This window comes from Mytilus californianus, unplaced genomic scaffold, assembly GCF_021869535.1.
Source record: "Mytilus californianus isolate M0D057914Y unplaced genomic scaffold, xbMytCali1.0.p SCAF_1, whole genome shotgun sequence".
Taxonomy (NCBI): domain Eukaryota; kingdom Metazoa; phylum Mollusca; class Bivalvia; order Mytilida; family Mytilidae; genus Mytilus; species Mytilus californianus.
Window position 1 is genome coordinate 142,125,960 of NW_026262581.1, and position 17,792 is coordinate 142,143,751.

General features: G+C 32.3%; 1 protein-coding gene across 1 annotated transcript; it reads left to right on the top strand.

Annotated features, from left to right (window-relative positions):
* The first annotated feature begins 227 nt into the window (after nt 1-227).
* LOC127737772 (perlucin-like protein) lies at nt 228-17,472 on the top strand. The gene is made up of 3 exons (XM_052248683.1): nt 228-480; nt 6,146-6,377; nt 17,421-17,472. The coding sequence occupies exons 1-3, from the start codon at nt 462-464 to the stop codon at nt 17,452-17,454; spliced, it is 285 nt and encodes a 94-aa protein (XP_052104643.1). The 5' UTR covers nt 228-461; the 3' UTR covers nt 17,455-17,472.
* Nucleotides 17,473-17,792: the final 320 nt, after the last annotated feature.

Genomic DNA, 17,792 nt, shown 5'->3' on the forward strand with positions numbered 1-17,792 from the left:
TTTCTGTTGATCCGTTGTTTTCCTCTTATAGTTGATGTGGTTCCCTCGATTTTAGTTTGTTACCCGGATTTGTTTTTGCTTAATCGAAAATTGACTATTGCACAGCGGTATTCGACTGTTGCCTTTATTTGTTCATTTCTGTCTTCCATTGTTTACTCGAGTGGATACATGTTTCTTATTCACATAATGTGTGCATATAATCTTATCTAAATAAGCGGAATGCAGAATGTAAACATATTTAAGAAAATAATGTATGTGAAATTCACCTTTTTTCAAATCTCCTGTGACTGTTTTGTTAGCGATATTTACTAAAGAAGTAAAACGTCTGGAAGAAATAAATATCTTGGATATCTGTAATCTGAACTGTAAAGGAATATCCGATAGTGCATTTCGTGGATTTATTACATGTACCATATTCAAATATGTATCAAGAATAGATATTGGTATACTAGAAATACAGCATGAATGTATACGCTGAAAGTAAGATAAGTATTTATACATTTTAAACGGTGAAAACTTGTATATACTTGTATACAGTATTTTACTTAATATCAACAATTCACTATTAATAGTACACGACATTTGTAAAATTGCGCTTAAATATAGCACAGGTAAAAACCAACATAATAGGAATATGTTAAACATATAGATGATATAAGCTGCTTTGAATTTTTCAGCGATTGACCTATATAGATATAAGAAGATGTGGTATGAGTGCCAATGAGACAACTCCATCCAAGTCACAATTTGTGTATATTTACTATAGTAAACACAATCATTGTTAATAATGTTAAAGCTATAATGCACATTATGCATACACACATTTCATGAGATTGTTGTTATTCATAATTACAAATATAATACATTGATCGATTGAAAAGTACTTTTGTTTGATTAATGTCTTCGTTGTATATATATGTACTTTCATAAATAACTATGCTATTATAAAGAACATACAAAGAAATATCATTTGTAGATCTTTCCAGATAGCAAAATAGTTATGCTTAAATAAAGTCAACAGTAGTATACCGTTGTTCAAAAGTCACAAATCGATTAAGAGAAAACAAATCCGGGATATAACATTTGTGATAGTAAATTGAAACTTAGAATAGTTAGCAATATACTTCTTTTTGACATTGAAATCTCACACTTTATATTAATATCTTATCTTTTATTTGAAGTACATTTTTATAAAAAGCAAACTATTATATGTTAAATGAATAATTTGAATTTTCAGACGTTGTGTAAGGCATTTGGATCAAAACTTGTAGAGATAGAATCACAAAAAGAGGATAATTTCATCCAGACGACATTAAAACATAAACACACACACACGGTAATCACTTAATCTAATTAAAATTGGATTTCGCATTGAACATATAATCTAAATAAGACCGTTTTATATCTCTTTTTACAATGTTTTACGTCTTTAGACGATACATTCGTTTGACGTACTAAATCATAGGCGTGGCGTCTTTAATTATTCTTTTAAATCGCTATATCTTATTTACTGCTGGTTGACGTTTTGTCCACGAGAGTATCACTAGCCTAGTAGTCAGCAGTTATGTGCTTGCTTGAATTATCAATCATACATAAATTCCTGTAAATTTGTTTTTAAAATGTTTAGATTATTCGAAACACTGTTTTTTTCTGCCCATCAGTCTAGATAGCCTTAGCCATATATGGCATAATGCTTTGGTATTTTTAGTTCTCAATGCTTTTTAATTTTGTTTTTGAGTAAGCAATCCAACTGTTTTGATTCGAGCACTATCTGATGCAGATGAAACGTGCGTCTGGAGTTCTAAATTATAAACTTTATACTTTTCGTGTATTTATAACCATTGGGTCGATTTCACTGTCGGCGGACGTTTCATTCCGATGTTTCACCAGCTCAGTAGTCAGCACTTGGTGCTCGCATGAAACATCACTGATAGTCATTATCCGTAATTTTTCTGTTTATAAAATGTTTCGATTATTCGAAACAATAAGATTTTTCTACCTTGAGAAAACTAACGGCATAATTCATAAAAAAAACAATTTACGAAAAACAAATATGACAGACATGCATTAACAACAACCACAGAACTACAGGCTCCTGACATCGGGTGGGCACATAAAGAATGTGGCGGTGTTAATAGAAATAAGAAGATGTGGTATGAGTGCCAATGAGACAACGCTACATTCAAGTCACAATGTGTAAAACGTAAACAATTATAGGTCAAAGTACGGCCTTCAATACGGAGCCTTTACTCACACCGAACAGCAAGCTATAAAGGGCCTCAAAATGACTTGTGTAAAACAATTCCAACAGGAAAACCAACGGTGTAATCTATATAAAAACGAGAAACACTTAAGAACCATATCAACAAACGACAACCACTGAAACAGGTTCCTGACTTAGGACAGGTGCAAACAAATGCAGTGGGTTAAAACGTTATAATAGGCACCAACCTTCATCCTAACCTGAAATAGTAGTATAACATTACAACATAGAAAGACATACTATGAAATATCAATTGAAATGGCTTAACTCAATAAAAAAACATATTAACAAAAACAAGTAAACATACACTGAACGAATAAATTTGATCTATGACACAATGTCAAAAAGACAAGTATAACAGCTTAATCTAAATATAATAATTTTGTTGTTAGGAGTACGGAGATATTTTTTTACAAAACAAATAAATTTGTTGTTCATAGTACGAGAACGGCAGTGAAAATTATCGTCATACTAAATACTTATCAAAGGTGGTACATGTTAAAAATAGTGAAACAAGATATAGCACAAAATAATTAAACATTGAACAACAAAAATGCATTACAAATTGTGTAACAAGTCAAATTAACACGAAAGTACGACTTGAGAATACTCGCAGTTACTGAAAGCTAGTTAAAAGCCAAAAACAATTAATAATAAAAAATCATGCATCAGAGACTTTACATGTTTGCTGGCGCCCAACCCCCCCTTTTACCTGGGAAAGTGGTGTAACAGCGCAACATAAAAAACTGTAAACATCAGTTAAATGCCCACAAACACAAAATGTCAAACATAAGGTAACAGAAAAAAAATGACAACCTAATTAATGTGTTCTGATTTTTTCAGAAATTTGTATACAGTGCGAGTATTATTTCACCCCTTATTTTGAATATCTAGAACTTGATATCTTATTAAAAAGAGTAACGGAGTAGCGGTACCAATGTTACTGCACCTAAAACAAAGTTCGACAATTAAAGTCTCTTAAGTGATGCTAAAAGTCAAAACATTTTTAAATTACTAAGCAAATACAAATAACTTGAATAGCCGATCATAACAAAAAGGACGTATAGCAAGTATAACAAAATCAGATGTGATTGAAAATGTAATTTTTCAGTCATGTGTGTGTAAATTCTTGTCCCCCACATTTAAACTGATTAATCTGATAGATACAGTAATATAAATGTAGTTTCAGTTGTGATTGTCAGTGTTATCTTTTGGCTATGTGTTTGTAGATTCTGGTCCCCCACATGGAAATTGATAAATATGATAGATACAGTAATATTAATATAGTTTCAGCTGTGATTGTCAGTGTAATCGTTTTGTCATGTGTTTGTAGATTCTCGTCCCCCTTCATAGAAACTGATAAATCTGAAAGATACAGTAATATTAATGTAGTTTCAGATGTGATTGTCAGTGTAATCTTTTAGCCATGTATTTATAGATTCTCGTCCCCCACATGGAAACTGATAAATCTAATAGATACAGTAATAGTAATGTAGTTTCAGATGTGATTTTCAGTGTAATCGTTTAGTCATGTATTTATAGATTCTCGTCCCCTTCTTGGAAACTGATAAATCTGATAGATACTGTAATATTAATTTAGTTTCAGATGTGATTGTCAGTGTAATCTTTTAGTCATGTAATTGTATATTCTGAAGAGAGGGCTAACATAGGCTTGGCCTGTTGTTCAATCTTATTCAAATTATTTGAACAAAATATTGTTCAAAGTAATTAAACTTGTTTATTCTGCTCCCTCATATGAAAACTGGATAGATCTTATAGATACAGCACTGTTTCTATAGTTAAAGATGTGATTGATTATGTACTCTTTTTGGCGTGTATTTCTTTATTATTACTCTCTATTGATATTTCCCTCACATGGAAACTGGATAGATCTGATTCTGTCCGCAGTTAAAGAGGGTAATCAGAAATACTGTTAAACTGTTTATTCGCATAGTGGTATTAACCATATGTGGATTCTAAAAAACTCTAAAGATCTTCTGGATAATTTTAAATATCGATCTTTCACTGAAATTAGTTCCACCAAAACTTTTAATTGTTCAACCCTGTATACCACCATTCATCATGTGAAATTGAAAAATCGTCTAAAAGAAATAATCCACAATGCTTTTCAATAAAAAAAAATGGTAGCATACGCTATAAATTTATTACTTTGGGATACCATACGGAATATTTTGTTAATAGTGAACAAAAAGGTAAAACAAGTGATCAGTATGCTGGAGTTTCTTATTGACAACATATTTGTTGAATTTGGAAGTATACTTTTTAAACAGATTGTCGGCATTCGTATGGAAACGAACTGTGCGACTCTCCTTGCCGACCTCTTCTTATTTTCATATGAGTCGGAGTTCCTTCAGACACTTGTCAAAAACAAGAAGACCAAAGAAGCCAGATCATTTAATTTGACATTCAGACATATCGATAATGTTCTTTCCATTTACAATTCAAACTTTTCTGACTGGGATCAATTAATATATCCTCAAGAACTAGAAATTGAAGAAACAACAGACACGGCTTCATCCGCCTCATTTTTAGACTTGTACCTTGAATTTGTCATAAGCGGTCATCTCAGTACCAAAATCAACGTCCTTTTTTCTAAAAAAAGTTCATCGGAAGATACCAAGACCTTGTTGATAAATATTCCGTATCAACTTCACAAATAATACATGATGGTCTTGAAGTATGGATTCTAGATACTGTTTATCATCTTAATTACGTGTTATAGTGCTCTTTTACTTGTTTATGTAAATTATTACCTTTACTGTTTAGTCCATTTTTGGTAATATCCCTTTGGCTTGGCTCGGTACTTATACATCACTTTTGCACTACCGTGGTATTGGGTTGGGGATTTGTCCGTTGTGGTGGGTTGTACATATGTTAGTGACACATCTCTGTTTATCCTGTTAGGGAGTGTTCATGGATACCACTGTACTTTCGCAGCTTTCGAGGAGAGCTCCGAATAGCGAAGGTATCAACACGAACATACATTAACCAGTCATTGTGTTATTGTGCTATGGTCAATTTTTGTATTATTGTCTTCCATTTTGCTTAATATGTGCTTTGTGTATATGCCATTTTGTTTTTCTTTGTTGATATATATGTTTGTTTTTATAGTGATTAAGATTATAACACAATGTTGACTGCTGTGCCCCTATTTTGACATTTTTACCTATTATGTCTGTATGTTTTGTTCACACATTTTTGTCAATATAATGGAATTTTATGCGACTGTCATACTAGTGAGAGGTTTAACTAGCTATAAAACCAGGTTTAATCCACCATTTCTAAATAAGGAAATGCCTGTAGCAAGTCAGGAATATGACAGTTGTTTTCTATTGGTTTGATGTATTTGAGCTTTTGATTTTGCCATTTGATAAGGATCTTTCCGTTTTGAATTTGCCTCGGAGTTCGGTATTTTTGTTATTTTACTTTTTATTGATACAGCAATGTTTCTATAGTAAAAGATGTGATTGATATGTACTCTCTTTGTCGTGTATTTTTTTTGTGACCCTCAATTAATATTTCCTTCACATGGAAACTGGATAGATCTGATAGATACATTAATGATACATGTTGTTCTCTTTTCGTCATCTGTTTGTAGATCATGTTCCCTCACATTGAAACTGAATAGATCTGATAGATACAGTAATGCTGTTGCTGTTTCAGATGTGGCTGGTGGTGTAATCTCTTCGTAATATGCTTGTAGATTTTTACACTCTTATGTAAACTTGATAGATCTGATAGATACGTTCATGGTTGTGTAATCTCTCTCTTTCATGCATTTGTACTATCCTATACATGGAAAATGAATAGATATTTTCTGGTGTGATGATTGTGTTATCTTTCTCTATCATGTGTTTGTAGATTCTGCTCCCCCACATGGATACTGGGTAGGACTGACAGATGTCGTCATACAAAATGAATGGACATGGATTGAAAGTGGGAGAGAATTGTCCAACATGTATAGTCATTGGGTGAAAGGACAACCAGATTTCCGTCAGAGTGAAAACTGTGGAATACTTTGGTACAGTACTGGATTCACATGGCATGATGACTTCTGTTCGGACAAGCTAGCCTTCTTCATCTGTGAAAAAGTGTACGTATGAATAACAAAACATTAATTAATTTTCCCTACACAACGTTCTGTTGTAAGTATACATTAACAGTATTTTTATGAAACATAATGCATATCATCTGAACGAACTTTTAACACAATGCTGACTGCTGTACCCCTATTTTTGACATTTTTAGCTATTATGTCTGTTTGTTTTGTTCACACATTGTTGTCAATATAATGAAATTTTATGCGACTGTCATACAAGTGCGAGGTTTAGCTAGCTATGAAACCAGGTTTAATCCACCATTTTCTACATGAGGAAATGCCTGTACCAGGCCAGGAATATGACAGTTGTTTTCCTTTCGTTTGATGTGTTTGAGCTTTTAATTTTGCCATTTGAGAAGGGACTTTCCGATTTGAATTTTCATTGGAGTTCGGTATTTTTGTTATTTTTTTTTTTATTAGTGTGTGCCTAAAATATTCATTATATAAATGTATTTAGATCAGCAATGGCATTTACATTCACTAAATTTGAATTGTACCTATCTGGGGGACCATTTCATCATACCTTTCAGTTTTTCAGTACAAATGTTTCCTAATGAAAAGTGTGATGAAGGAGCAGATTTTATATAAGTTACATAATTTCTTCATGAAACATTTACTCATTCTTTTAAAAACTGCACTTCTTTCTTTCTTTCATTCGTAAATAAATAAGATGATAAACATGAAAATAAAGAGAGGTGGGATGATTGTTTATAAGACAACTATCCACCAAAATTCAAATGAAGTTGATGTAAGCAATTACAGGACACCGTATGGCTTCCAACAATGAGAAAAAGCCATACCGTAAAGGCGGCTGTAAAGGGCAAGAAGAAGTACACTTAACAACAAAATTATTTTTATTTACCTGTGTATAATATGACGCAGGTTTTTTCAAAAGTGATGATTTTTCTAAATATTGTTTAACATTTTACAGTGGTATCATACTTTAACTTTGTTTCAACCTGTTTATTTACTTTTGACCTTAGTTATTTATCCCTTATAATTTATTTTAACTATGTATTTGCATTCAGGTATTACAGATCAAAGTTATTCGTTCATTTTGTGTTAATTTACGTTTTTTGATTGAGTTAAGCCTTCCAATTGATATTTTATAGTGTGTCTTTCTATGTTGTGATGTTATACTATTGTTTCAAAAAAAGGGAGAAGGTTTGGTACCATTAAAACGTTTAATCCCGCTGCAAATGTTTGCACCTGTCCTAAGTCAGGAATCTGATGCACAGTAGTTGTCGTCTGTTTATGTAGTTCAAACGTGTTTCTCGTTTCTCGTTTTTATATAGATTAGATCGTTGGATTTCCCGTTTGAATGGTTTTACACTAGTAATTTTTTGGGGCCCTTTATAGCTTGCTGTTCGGTGTGAGCCAATGCTCCGTGTTGAAGGCCGTACTTTGACCTATAATGGTTTACTTTTATAAATTGTTACTTGGATGAAGAGTTGTCTCATTGGCACTCATACCACATCTTCCTATATCTATGAAAATCTTAATCAATTCAAAGGAATAAACTCACAATCTAATTTATAACAAAACAGTTTACGAAAAACAAATATAACAGACATGATCAACGACACCACTGAACTACAGGCTCCTCACTTGGGAGAGGCACATAAAGAATGTGGCTGGGTTTACCATGTTTGTGAACGCTCAACCCTCCCCTAACCTGAGACATTAATGTAACAGCACAACATAGGAACAAACTGTAAAAATCAGTTGCAATTAGCTTAACTGAAAAAATCGGTACTCACATAAAACGATAGACACAAAGTACCGAATTAAGAGTACTCGCATTTACTGAAAGCTATTTCAAAGCCAAAAAACTAAATACAGAAGGATCAATCTATAAGTAAACTTATTAGTCCTTTTTATAAACTTCTTTTGACAGCATATCAAACTCACATTGTAGTCATTTCTTTCAATATTGTCGTTAATGGTACTGTTTTTGTAGACTGCATATGGCGTATTTTCGCTAAATCTGTTTGACATGTACAGATTGATATTTAAGACAGTTTAAACATCACTGGTAAACATAGTTTATTTGTTTATTGAAACTTAACTTTGAACAGTTTCTTTGAATACTCTTATTTTTCGGTATCTAGTATCTTTTGTCAAACTGTTAGTTGATATTTGTGATAAGTAACTGTCTAGTACGTCAAACCCTTTCCAACTTATTTTTACAGTTTGTTTTATTGTGTCCAGGTACAGTACTGTGTCGTTAAAGGTGATGCCATTAATCGGAAGTTATATGCTATACAAAGTAGGAAAACCTAGTTATCTCCCTTTGTTAACATTGATAAATCAATTCCTCTGAAACTTTGATTTATCCGTTCCGCATCAGAACATGAGACGAAAGCACCATGTGACAAGGTTTTCATTTGGTGGAAATTTTCCGCAACGTTTCTTCTCTATGATGAAATTTCCAACTATTCGATTGGTTAATTCATGACACAACTTCAATCCACATTTCAAATGACCATAACACATAACGTTAAAACAAGAGAATCATACACCTTACATACCCAGCCGAGAAATTCCGAAAATTACTTTCGGTCACACATGCGCCATATTTATTTCTGGTCTTGCGACGACATTAGGAATCAAATTCCGCAATTCACCCCCTCAAAAACGACTTGAAAACCACCTCTATACTACTCACATTATACGAGGTATATATACATGTCATTCTACCCGGACACATCATTAGAGGTATATATGCATGATAGTTAAACTTTATATAGATGAACGAGATATATATATATATATATATACAAAAAAAAGTTTCTTTTCAAGCGGTGTACAGAATTATATATTAAAAATTAAATACACAAAAAGAGTTTTAAAAGCAGCATTGTCTAGCGCTTTCATCCATCTTGGGACTTTTCAAGACTATGAACGTCGCTATGGGGAACACAATGCTGCTTTTAAAACTCTTTTTGTGTATTTAATTTTTAATATATATATATATATATATATATATATATATATCTATATATATATATAAACAAGTCTAAATTGAAAACAACGTTCAAACCTATGATTGCGTTGGATAAAAACCGCAATTTTCATACGTATGCATGCAAAACAAATTTCTTGAAAGAGGGGTCTAAATACAGCACAAACAACATTTTCCAAAAGACCAAAAAAGTGAAAAAGTATATTTTAACAAAACGCATTTGACTAACAGGTCGAACAACAGATGTTTTTAAACCCTGCTGACTGCCATTGGCGATTGCCAAATAAACGGATCACAAGATGTTACAAAATGGATCTTTTAAAATTTATAAATTTAATACCAAACAGAAAACAATAAACTTGCGGAAAAGATAGTATACCGCAAACAAAAGGTGCAAAAATTAGTACACCAAATCTGGATTTCGACAATTAATGCCTCTTCAGTGATGTTAGGGATCGAAACAGTATTTGGAAGGCCATAAAATTTACCTCAATTTAGGATAGACTCTTGAATTTTAAAGAGTCGAAATAGGATGAACGGATCATATAAACCCGAAGGAAAATATAATACAAGCCCAAACGAAAAAATATAAACAAGTCTAAATTGAAAACAATGTTCAAACCTATGATTGCGTTGGATAAAAACCGCAATTTGTATACGTGTGCATGCAAAACAAATTTCTTGATAGAGGGGTCTAAATACAGCACAAACAACATTTTCCAAAAGACCAAAAAAGTGAAAAAGTATATTTTAACAAAACGCATTTGACTAACAGGTCGAACAACAGATGTTCTTAAACCCTGCTGACTGCCATTGGCGATTGCCAAATAAACGGATCACAAGATGTTACAAAATGGATCTTTTAAAATTTATAAATTTAATACCAAACAGAAAACAATAATCTTGCGGAAAAGATAGTATACCGCAAACAAAAGGTGCAAAAATTAGTACACCAAATCCGGATTTCGACAATTAATGTCTCTTCAGTGATGTTAGGGATCGAAACAGTATTTGGAAGGCCATAAAATTTACCTCAATTTAGGATAGACTCTTGAATTTTAAAGAGTCGAAATAGGATGAACGGATCATATAAACCCGAAGGAAAATATAATACAAGCCCAAACGAAAAAATATAAACAAGTCTAAATTGAAAACAATGTTCAAACCTATGATTGCGTTGGATAAAAACCGCAATTTGTATACGTGTGCATGCAAAACAAATTTCTTGATAGAGGGGTCTAAATACAGCACAAACAACATTTTCCAAAAGACCAAAAAAGTGAAAAAGTATATTTTAACAAAACGCATTTGACTAACAGGTCGAACAACAGATGTTCTTAAACCCTGCTGACTGCCATTGGCGATTGCCAAATAAACGGATCACAAGATGTTACAAAATGGATCTTTTAAAATTTATAAATTTAATACCAAACAGAAAACAATAAACTTGCGGAAAAGATAGTATACCGCAAACAAAAGGTGCAAAAATTAGTACACCAAATCTGGATTTCGACAATTAATGCCTCTTCAGTGATGTTAGGGATCGAAACAGTATTTGGAAGGCCATAAAATTTACCTCAATTTAGGATAGACTCTTGAATTTTAAAGAGTCGAAATAGGATGAACGGATCATATAAACCCGAAGGAAAATATAATACAAGCCCAAACGAAAAAATATAAACAAGTCTAAATTGAAAACAATGTTCAAACCTATGATTGCGTTGGATAAAAACCGCAATTTGTATACGTGTGCATGCAAAACAAATTTCTTGATAGAGGGGTCTAAATACAGCACAAACAACATTTTCCAAAAGACCAAAAAAGTGAAAAAGTATATTTTAACAAAACGCATTTGACTAACAGGTCGAACAACAGATGTTCTTAAACCCTGCTGACTGCCATTGGCGATTGCCAAATAAACGGATCACAAGATGTTACAAAATGGATCTTTTAAAATTTATAAATTTAATACCAAACAGAAAACAATAATCTTGCGGAAAAGATAGTATACCGCAAACAAAAGGTGCAAAAATTAGTACACCAAATCCGGATTTCGACAATTAATGTCTCTTCAGTGATGTTAGGGATCGAAACAGTATTTGGAAGGCCATAAAATTTACCTCAATTTAGGATAGACTCTTGAATTTTAAAGAGTCGAAATAGGATGAACGGATCATATAAACCCGAAGGAAAATATAATACAAGCCCAAACGAAAAAATATAAACAAGTCTAAATTGAAAACAATGTTCAAACCTATGATTGCGTTGGATAAAAACCGCAATTTGTATACGTGTGCATGCAAAACAAATTTCTTGATAGAGGGGTCTAAATACAGCACAAACAACATTTTCCAAAAGACCAAAAAAGTGAAAAAGTATATTTTAACAAAACGCATTTGACTAACAGGTCGAACAACAGATGTTCTTAAACCCTGCTGACTGCCATTGGCGATTGCCAAATAAACGGATCACAAGATGTTACAAAATGGATCTTTTAAAATTTATAAATTTAATACCAAACAGAAAACAATAATCTTGCGGAAAAGATAGTATACCGCAAACAAAAGGTGCAAAAATTAGTACACCAAATCCGGATTTCGACAATTAATGTCTCTTCAGTGATGTTAGGGATCGAAACAGTATTTGGAAGGTCATAAAATTTACCTCAATTTAGGATAGACTCTTGAATTTTAAAGAGTCGAAATAGGATGAACGGATCATATAAACCCGAAGGAAAATATAATACAAGCCCAAACGAAAAAATATAAACAAGTCTAAATTGAAAACAACGTTCAAACCTATGATTGCGTTGGATAAAAACCGCAATTTTTATACGTGTGCATGCAAAACAAATTTCTTGATAGAGGGGTCTAAATACAGCACAAACAACATTTTCCAAAAGACCAAAAAAGTGAAAAAGTATATTTTAACAAAACGCATTTGACTAACAGGTCGAACAACAGATGTTCTTAAAACCCTTGCTGACTGCCATTGGCGATTGCCAAATAAACGGATCACAAGATGTTACAAAATGGATCTTTTAAATTTATAAATTTAATACCAAACAGAAAACAATAAACTTGCGGAAAAGATAGTATACCGCAAACGAAAGGTGCAAAAATTAGTACACCATATCCGGATTTCGACAATTAATGTCTCTTCAGTGATGTTAGGGATCGAAACAGTATTTGGAAGGCCATAAAATTTACCTCAATTTAGGATAGACTCTTGAATTTTAAAGAGTCGAAATAGGATGAACGGATCATATAAACCCGAAGGAAAATATAATACAAGCCCAAACGAAAAAATATAAACAAGTCTAAATTGAAAACAACGTTCAAACCTATGATTGCGTTGGATAAAAACCGCAATTTTTATACGTGAGCATGCAAAACAAATTTCTTGATAGAGGGGTCTAAATACAGCACAAACAACATTTTCCAAAAGACCAAAAAAGTGAAAAAGTATATTTTAACAAAACGCATTTGACTAACAGGTCGAACAACAGATGTTCTTAAACCCTGCTGACTGCCATTGGCGATTGCCAAATAAACGGATCACAAGATGTTACAAAATGGATCTTTTAAAATTTATAAATTTAATACCAAACAGAAAACAATAAACTTGCGGAAAAGATAGTATACCGCAAACAAAAGGTGCAAAAATTAGTACACCATATCCGGATTTCGACAATTAATGTCTCTTCAGTGATGTTAGGGATCGAAACAGTATTTGGAAGGTCATAAAATTTACCTCAATTTAGGATAGACTCTTGAATTTTAAAGAGTCGAAATAGGATGAACGGATCATATAAACCCGAAGGAAAATATAATACAAGCCCAAACGAAAAAATATAAACAAGTCTAAATTGAAAACAACGTTCAAACCTATGATTGCGTTGGATAAAAACCGCAATTTTTATACGTGTGCATGCAAAACAAATTTCTTGATAGAGGGGTCTAAATACAGCACAAACAACATTTTCCAAAAGACCAAAAAAGTGAAAAAGTATATTTTAACAAAACGCATTTGACTAACAGGTCGAACAACAGATGTTCTTAAACCCTGCTGACTGCCATTGGCGATTGCCAAATAAACGGATCACAAGATGTTACAAAATGGATCTTTTAAAATTTATAAATTTAATACCAAACAGAAAACAATAAACTTGCGGAAAAGATAGTATACCGCAAACAAAAGGTGCAAAAATTAGTACACCATATCCGGATTTCGACAATTAATGTCTCTTCAGTGATGTTAGGGATCGAAACAGTATTTGGAAGGCCATAAAATTTACCTCAATTTAGGATAGACTCTTGAATTTTAAAGAGTCGAAATAGGATGAACGGATCGTATAAACCCGAAGGAAAATATAATACAAGCCCAAACGAAAAAATATAAACAAGTCTAAATTGAAAACAAGATTCAAACCTATGATTGCGTTGGATAAAAACCGCAATTTTTATACGTGAGCATGCAAAACAAATTTCTTGATAGAGGGGTCTAAATACAGCACAAACAAAATTTTCCAAAAGACCAAAAAAGTGAAAAAGTATATTTTAACAAAACGCATTTGACTAACAGGTCGAACAACAGATGTTCTTAAACCCTGCTGACTGCCATTGGCGATTGCCAAATAAACGGATCACAAGATGTTACAAAATGGATCTTTTAAAATTTATAAATTTAATACCAAACAGAAAACAATAAACTATCTTCCTATATATATATATATATATATATTAAAAAGTTTTAAATTTTGTCCACGCTGTGCATAAAATAGGGAAAAAAATAAGGCTGAAAATGCACCAAATATTTATATTCAATAGGAATATTCACATTTTGTCTATTACAACAACAAATTGTTCAAAAATGTTCTCCATAGTATTCTACCGGTTTCACTGTTTAACAGATCTTCAAGGATATGGTTGCTGGCGACGTCGTCAGGGGTAACGTCAATCAGCGACATTATTATTTAGTCCTGAGCGTCATAATATAGCACAACGTAGGTACTTAAAACGAAAGTGAAAGTACATAATTATAAAGAAATGCCTTCCAGATTCTCATTTCATCTATTTAATTTAGGACGGTATTTCTTAATAAAATAATTTTCTTTATTAATTCTCATTGGTTCCGTTGTATTATCTGAACACTGATAAAATGGAAAAATGAAGAAATTTGGATGACTTGATCCAGCGCATCTATCAATATGTTCGCTAAGTGGGATTTTTCTTGTGCTCGGGACTCGAATTTGCTGTCTATGTACTGGCATTTGTTTTCTAATGGTATTGCCGGTTTGTCCAATATAATTTTCTTGACAAACACTGCAAGTGATGATGTATAGAAGATTTTCCGATGCACATTTAAAACTGTTCTTGATTTTAAAAATGTGTCCTGATTTAAAAACGAATTCTGTTTTCTCGGATAAGTATAAACAAGATTCACAGTTTGGTCGTCCACATTTTTGTACCTTTGGTTGACTATTTTCAGTTTGAAATGTTGCGCGGGTCAACAATTTTTTTAATGATTTCGGTTGCCGTTTGCTTTTAATTACTTTGTGTGAATTAAATAATTTCAACATCCTCTGGTCGCTCTGTAAAAATGGTAAATTGTTATGTGAAGTGTTGAAAGCTTCATTATTTCTGGGGTTGTGAGTAGAAATGTACGGTAAAACGTTTTCTTTTGAATGTGATTTAGTTTTCCGTAATTCCTGTAAGCTAAAAGATTTGGCTCTAGTTATTCCATCATCAATTATTCTCTTATATTTCCGGTCCAAGAGCATGTATCTTAATTCATTTAATCTTGTATCCCTTAATTCTGGATTTGAAATGATAGTACATATGCGTTTAGCTAGGTTATATGGTATATTGACTCTAGTATGTTTTGGATGACATGATGTAAAAAGTAGATATTGTTTGGAATCAGTCGGTTTATAGAAAATATCGGTTTCTATGTTGGTTCCGTTCTTTAAGATAAGAATGTCTAAAAAAAGGTAATTGGTTTCTATTGTATTCCATAGTAAATTGAATGTTCTCGTTTATTTCATTGAGTAAATCTTTGAATTCCATTAACATATCTATGCTGTTATTCCATAAAATAAAACCGTCATCTAAGTATCTTTTCCAATTTTCCATCAAAAATTTAAAATCTATAGATGCGCTGGATCAAATCATCCAAATTTCTTAATTTTTCCATTTTATCAGTGTTCAGATAATACAACGGAACCAATGAGAATTAATAAAGACAATTATATTATTAAGAAATACCGTCCTAAATTAAATAGATGAAATGAGAATCTGGAAGGCATTTCTTTATAATTATGTACTTTCACTTTCGTTTTTAGTACCTACGTTGTGCTATATTATGACGTTCAGGACTAAATAATAATGTCGCTGATGGACGTTACCCCTGACGACGTCGCCAGCAACCATATCCTTGAAGATCTGTGAAACAGTGAAACCGGTAGGATACTATGGAGAACATTGTTGAACAATTTGTGGTTGTAATAGACAAAATATGAATATTCATATTGAATATAAATATTTGGTGCATTTTCAGCCTTATTTTTTTCCCTATATATATATATAAATGCCTTACTACCAGGACACATTATTATTCGAAGTATGTAGACATGTCACTCTACCAGAATATATTATACGAGATCTGTAGAAATGTTTATAAAAATTTATGTAGACGAAAAATAAATAAATGTCACTCAACTGCACACATTCTGTGAATTATATAGACAAGTCACCTCACAGGACGAATTATACGAAGTATATAGAAATCTATTAATATGAGGTAGGTGTTACTTGTGAAAGAGGACTAAGGCCATATAGATTATAATTTCGATACTGATTTTTTTTCAAACAAAAAAACAAAAACAATAGTAAAATGTACTTAGGCCAACAATCATTTTTACATTTTACAAATTATGACATTGAAAAACAATCCTTACTTTTGGGACACCCTACATTATTGTTTTCATGAAAAAAATAACTCTTTACCAAATTACATGATCAGGTAATTTTCCGCAGAGTGAGGTATAGATAACTTCTTTTGTTTGCAGCCCAATCCTGTATTGAATAAGCACAAAACTCATGTTAAAAAGTACACAAACAAAATAAATTGAAAATATTTGTCCAAATATTACTATCATTATTCCTTATTTGGTTACTTGAATTGACATAACTGCTGTCACCAGAATGAGAACGTGGTAATGCACTGTTTCGAAAAAAGTTAACGATTTCCGATTCATTAGTATATTGATTTTCTTACTGTTATTGAGGACTTCGTCATCATTTTAAACTTTATGATGATGAGGTATATATAATTATTATACTTCATGTCAAAATGCCAGACTTCGATTGGTTAATACGAGGGAGACAATTTACTCTGTTCCATGGCAAATAATCTATTACCCTTCACGGAGACGCTTGCTCAAGTGTGCGCTTTAATAAATACGGATGATTGTTATGTACAAGACGACATAGTTTATTACTTTGAATTTGAAATTTAATAGACAGTAATAACAGAGCATTCAGTATAATAAATTAAATAACACATATCTGAGAGGGTGATAGAGCAGATTAATACCCCTCGAAAAGACTTTGTCAACCTTGGCTTCACCTCAGTTGACAATTCTTTCTCGGGGTAACAATCTGTTCTATCACCCTCTCAGCTATGTGTTATTTATATAATGTCACCCTACCTGACACATTATACGAGGTATATAGAAATGTCACCCTACCCGGACATATTATACAAGGTATATAGAAATGTCTTCCTTCCCGGACACATTAAACGAGGTATATAGAAAATTTCAATCAAACTTTATGTAGACGAAGTTTGGTGTCATCCTTCCCGGAAATATTATACATATTGAAATGTATCATTAAACTTTATGTATACAAGGTATAAATGCCATCCTACCATGACACATCATACGAAGTATGTAGACATGACTATTTAAACTGTATGTAGACATGTATATATAAATGTATAATAGAAATGTATGTAGACGCGGTATATATAAATGTATGATATAAAATCTTTTTGTTTACTCTTTTCAGACTTCGTCCTAGTGGTACAGAGATAATTGGTTGAAATAAACTTTGCATGTTGTATATGTGTTATTTATATCTATATATTATTGTTAGTTGAGGAATCCTGCTTATAAGTACGAAAATGATAAGCAAAGAAAATGAAATATTTGCCGTGGTCACGATTGACTTCCATTGTCATGACTTGTTTCCGTTGTCGTCACCTGTAATCCGTTGTCACGACTGATTCCCACGGTCACGACTTGTTTCAGTTGTCACGACTTATTTCTGTTGCCACGATTGATTTTCTTTCTTTGTGATAATTGAAATTCGTTGTCTCGAATGATTTCTGTTGTCAATAATAATTTTCGCACTCACGACTGATTCCGTTGTCATGACTTA

Bases quoted from the DNA above. Each gene is read 5' to 3' on its own strand.
- LOC127737772 (XM_052248683.1), top strand. The intron at 6,378-17,420 runs GTACGTATGAAT...TACTCTTTTCAG, and splicing joins TTCTTCATCTGTGAAAAAGT to ACTTCGTCCTAGTGGTACAG.